The 5,871-nt window shown below is 41.8% G+C and overlaps 1 protein-coding gene across 1 annotated transcript in view; it reads right to left on the reverse strand.

The window, feature by feature from the left end:
• Nucleotides 1-5,871, reverse strand: part of LOC118330868 (transcription factor SOX-6-like) — a gene marked incomplete in the record, with an annotated part of 105,754 nt that overhangs the window by 11,003 nt on the left and 88,880 nt on the right. The window contains 2 exon segments of the mRNA XM_035665563.1: nucleotides 2,970-3,169; nucleotides 4,633-4,810. Coding sequence (XP_035521456.1) covers nucleotides 2,970-3,169; nucleotides 4,633-4,810 — 378 coding nt within the window.

Genomic DNA, 5,871 nt, shown 5'->3' on the forward strand with positions numbered 1-5,871 from the left:
AGTTTCAGCACTTAGAGAAATGTCTATGTCGTCTATGCTTGAAATGAATGCTGTGGGACAAAAATACACAAACAGAAAGAGAAATAAACACAAACACACACACTCAGACGTCACCGTGATGGCTCCCTTTGAGTCGCATCAGCGTAGGCAATAAATAGCTCAACATTCAATATTACACTGTGATACCATTTACAGCAGTTGTCTCATTCCCTCCAAAGATGCCTAATATGCTGCATTAGTACAATGTCATAAAACAAAAAGGCTTGGGCAGAGCCTCAAAGATTTCTAAGGGGGAGGATTTGAGTAACAAATTTATTCAACGGACAGAAAACAACACACAAATCCAAGGTAAAGAAAAAGAGCTGGTCTCATTGCCTCCCGAGGTGGAGCGGGTGAGTCACACTCTCAGTATCCAGCAAGTTCCATCCATGAATTGTTTAAGACAGAGCAAAGCCTTTGAGCGCTTTGTAAAAAAAAAAAAAAAGAAAACACACACACACACACACACACAAAAAAAAACTTCTAGGTCCCAAAGAAAAAATTATGTATTTAAAGCTAAGAGAAAGAGTCTTTGAGCTGCTGTTGTTAGGTAACGAATAACAAACTGACAACAAATACCAAGGCCTGCTGTCGTCCTCGAACCGGAAACAATTACTTTGAGACTTTCCAAATGAGCTTTTTATTAGGAGGCATGGAGCTATAAACCAAATTACTGCATTGCTTTGGTTTTGTTCTTATAAAGTTGGAAAATATAGCGCTTGAGAGGCATGTAGGGCCCTTGTTGCAATGCACACCTTAATGTGTGATCATTTCAAAGTTAACTTTGTGCAAAAAGCTCTTTTAAGCACAAACTTATTTGGGATCATTGGTGGGAGTTTTTGCCAGACCTGCAGCAGACAACTCACATTAAATCTTAATAAACAATTTATTAGTATAGGCTGTTGTATAATTTATATTTATGAGTTTCTCAGTGTTTACTAGTATAATGACTTATAAAAAAATCAACTTGGGACTGAGCGAAAGTATAGCAGAGATATATTTTGCCAGATTTTGGATGTTTTCCTCCTGAAGATGCAAGGCAAACAAGTCCAAAAAATTCAAAACAGCCTATCCTTGGAGTGCACCAATCATGACCTAGTTGGGGTTGGTGGGTTCAAAGTCTCCACCCCTAAAATATTCATGAGTTCCTCTCCTCCTCCTTCTCCTCATCCTTGCGAGCAACGTGGGATCAATTGCACAGGAGAGTCGGTCTAATCATGTTCCCTATTTTACTGAATGTCTGATCCCTGGAATCTGTGATTGGTTGATCAGACTGATTGAAGATGTTTTGGAATATGGATTTCCCTCCGGATATAAGATCCTGGTACACAGGCCCTGTCTCCTTCAGCCCAAGGGGGAGAGATGAGCGGGGAAAGAGGTGAGCATGGAGGGGGGAGGTCCCTTTCCTGAGAAAGGCCCTTTAATTGGGCTAAAACCCCGAGGCCGGGATCCCCCCTCCAGGGCAAGTGGAGAGCTGGACTCCATTATACACACACACATACACATACACATACACACACACACACACACCTACACACTAATGTTGACACCATCTCTTCTCCAAAAAAACACCCACTCAGTCTCAGTCAAGGCAGGCACACAAGTACGCACACATACACACACACTCACACGCCAAAACCATCACTTGTCATTGGCCCAGCTGCTCCCTCTTCAAAGCTGTTGGCTTCTGGGTGGCCGTGGAGATGAGAGGAGAAAAGAGAAGTCCTCAAGAGCTGCAGCCCGAGCCAAACAACACCAAATATCATCCATGAATATTCTTCAGACTCATGCATGATCTGAACAGAAACCTTGAACACTTGGCCAATGAAATACTGGAGAAAATGTAACACAAGTGCAAGGAGGTTGGAGATCTATCTGTGTGTGTGTGTGTGTGTGTGTGTGTGTGTGAATTAGGTGAATTAGAGAAAATATTACATGGATCTGAATGCTGTATATCAATGCAAAATAGATCTTCTTCTTACCACATTTTTAGAAGATGTGTTTGTATCTTTTATGAAGGGAAAGTAATGATTGTAAAAAATACTCCACAATAAGAAAAAATCCTGCATTCAAACTTGCATTTATTGTACTTCCAAATAGTTACTTGAATATATGGGACCAAGAGGGGTCATATCCTTTAGGAAATATAAATTTTGAATTCACAATAACATAATAAAACCAGAATACGGAGGCTATGTAATGAGGCAGAGCTAAATAGTTTTTGTACTCACCATGCAGGCTTTCTTGTGACTGTATTCTGTAAATGCTTTTGTGATTATTTTCTGATATTTTGTTATGTACTTTTCTTGGAGGCACAGCTTCCCTTAAAAGCTGGTCAATAAAAGTGCACACTCTTGAAGCAAGGCACTTAGTCTTGCTGAGTACAAAATTATTATCAGCCATATTTAGATATGAAAGGTAAATATACTTAGTATGTGTGTCTAAGAATGAATCAGTAATAGTAATACTGACACTGTGTCAGTATTACTATTACTGATTTATTAACATGTAAACTGAATTTTACATTTTTACCTGGTCATTTTTAATACACTGTTGAGTGCTTTAATCCTTAATATGCATCTTTGGTTAAAAACAGCTGATCATATGGTTTGAATATAAAATCTTAATCTGGAAAGTAACTATAGCTGACAAATAGTGGAGTGAAAGGTAAAAGGTAGGTACATGTCACTTTCCCCCACTGCCTGATGTGTTTCACACGCACTGTACATTGTGTTTGCATTACATTTGTGAAGTTCATGTGGGTGTGTGCATGTACACTCATTCGATCAGAATATTTCTTCACATGAGAGAAAATGCCTTTGAAAACTGCATTTAGACCATGTGATTCTTATAGACCTTATCAGCAAAGTGTGTCAGTGTGTCTGTGCAGCTTCCTATGTATAGCCTCATGTGATCTCTGTCCCTCTAACCTTGTTGCCATTGTTGAGGCTCATGCTGCTGAGGGCGGACAGTTTGGCCTCCAGACTCTGGTGCCCTGGCTGCTGCTGCTGCTGCTGGTGGAGCTGCTCCCTCTGGATCTGCTCCCTCATGCTCCTGGCCTCTTGGATTGCCTTCATCACCGCATCCTGGTCCCCAAAGAGTGCCGTGGAGTTGAGGCTGGACAGGATGTCTGGTAGGGGAGGACAGGATAGGACAGTAGGACAGCTGTTCATCACTTTGACTGGTGGGACGGGAAAGCAAAGCTAAGAGTGTGTTTGATCAGATTTGACTGACAGTAGCCTAGCAACATGAACAACAACCTTGTGACTGTCATCACAGGTTCTGAATGGTTCTGAACCACTTCTTCCCAACAAACCCACTTAGTGAGAACTTGAAGAAGACAGAGCAATAAAAAAAAAAAAAAGTTATTATAAAAAGGAACTATGCTTTTATGCTCTAGATCTGCAAAGAGTTCATCTGCATAGCAACTGGGATCTAAATACTCATTTACAAGTATTCTTTATTTTTCAGTTTGTCAAGTCATATGCTGGTGAACAACAATTGTAATACATTGTAAGTGTGTGTGTGATTTCATTACACTGGAAAGAATGGCTGTATACAAATTTCTACGAAATACTATTTAAACATCTGTATAAAAAGATCCAATTTTTCCAATCTTCCAATCAGGGCCAAATGTTGCTGAAGTTGTTTTCCAGTCCACTTGTGTGTAAACATGTCAGAACCTCCTCCCCCTTGTTTATGTGCCGTGCTTCACACTTTTGAAGGCAATGCACATTTGAGGAATAAGAAAAAATAAAAAAATAAAAGGATGCAAAGTTTCCGTCGCCCTCCTCGTTTAATTAGCAGACAAGTAGGAAGCACTGTATGCTTGGGTGGCCGTTAAAATGGGCAAAAAATAACTTTGCAGGGAGCACAAGTGACGCGTCCTCAAAGCCACTCCAGAGGAGCTGGCGAAATTGTTTTCTGGGGGGATATAATGAGAGGGTTTAGATTGGCCTTAATAACAGATAGCAGAGGTAGGGGCATAAAAGGTCTAGCGCGGGCAGACAATGATGTGAGGAAGCTCTTAAAAACCAAATAACGTGTGCTGGGTTTCACTGCTTCCGCTGCCGGGGTTTTCATTGGGGCTAAATACAGGGCTTTGGACTCCTGTAAAACACACACACACAAATACACACACACAGGTCTCCTCGTGGGGTTGAGGTGTCTGCAGTCTATCAGACGCATGCAACGCTGCCTGGTTTGTCTGTGTGTGGCGGGGAAAAGGGTGGTGTTTGGGTGGGTGATGTTTTTGTTTTTCCGGTTGAGGGGAAGGCACAGTTTTACACTGGAATGAGGACGTGTTTGCTCTGGATGGATGTACAGTGCAGATGTGAACAATACGGTGGTGTATTTTTGTTTGTGTGTGAGAGAGCATGTATTTGTAGAGTGCTTCAGTGTTTCCCCCAAGAGTTTTTTCTTGGCGTGCAGAAGCAGCATTTAGACCATGTGATTTTCATAGAACATGTCAGTAAAGCCATTGCTAGGGTACTCCCTTTAGGCAGACTTGCAGTGCTACTGCGGTGGCCCATCCTGTCTACCCAGTGGACAAACATAAGGAAGCGTAAGTGCATGTATGTGTTTGTTACCTACCCAGAGAGGTGTTCCTGCCCATGGTGGGGATGGGGCTTGGGATGCGGCCCTTGCCCATGCCTGAAGGGCTGGTCTTGTTTCCGGAGAACAGACCCTGTGTCGGAGATGTTGGGGAGCGTAGAGGCTCGGCTGTCTTGGGTCTAGCTGAGAGGTTCAATGGCTGTGTGGATCCTTCCTCCTGTTAGCAGAACAGACACAACAGTTTAATTAATCTGGTTTTGTTTCAGAATGTAACTGAATAAAGCCATGTTAACAAGTGATGTGTCTGTGTGGCATTAGTATGTGGTCCTGTTTAATAATTCAGTGTCCCTAATTATTGTTTAAACCATGTGGAGTTTTTGACCCTAGTAGCACCATGAAGCATATGTGCACAAATATCAATGCACGTAGGTGGGTGATACACAGGTCTGCCAGTGGTTTTCACACTTTTCCACTGATTGCCATTGCGAGTGGTGGTGATGAACCAAGAAACGTAGTTATGCAGCAACAAAGGCAAGGAAGAAGACTGGTTGCAAATTTTCAGAAAATCGAAATTCAACTTTGCAAATATCTTATGAGGAAAAAAACGTATTACACATTTATTACCAAACATTGTGCAATGGAATTCTGTTTTTGTTTCTAATTCTAATTCCCTTCTCTAATTAGTTTGACAGGTTGATCTTGAGAGTTGTGCGGGTGCTAAACCTAACCCCTGGATGCACTCGCTGAGAATGACTTGTCAATCCCTAGCTAACCACACCCTAAAGAATAACCTGCTTTATTGTCTATTTTACTCTAAATGGGACCATAATTTACTAATGAACATCATGCTGTATGGTGATTGAGACCATAAATAAACTCGTTAAGAAATTGTTTACTGAGCTAATAAATCAATGTAGAAATAGGGTCATTTCTCCATCAGACTCAATATTATCGGACATCTTTATTGCAGCCCATGGAGCTGACCCCTGCTGGCCATTAGAAAGAATGCAGGGTTAAGACACTATTTCTAATCAAAGGTTGCCGCATTGATCCACATAAGGAATCCGTGGAAAAGGAAAAGTTGAGACAAGAATAAAACTCTGCACGTCAACACAGCCTGACTGTTGTGTTGGCAGCAAACCCTTAATGAACGTTGATCTAATTTGGAGCTGAGGGATGTGTTGAGAAGGAAAAGAGTTTTTAGACGTGCCTTGTGGGGAAAGGCTGGGGGGGGGCGGGGGGTTAGGCTGCGGGTGGCATGCTAAAGTGAGGGGTGGG

Source organism: Morone saxatilis, unplaced genomic scaffold (genome assembly GCF_004916995.1).
Source record: "Morone saxatilis isolate NCDOM2014 unplaced genomic scaffold, NCSU_SB_2.0 Contig2, whole genome shotgun sequence".
Lineage (NCBI taxonomy): Eukaryota > Metazoa > Chordata > Actinopteri > Moronidae > Morone > Morone saxatilis.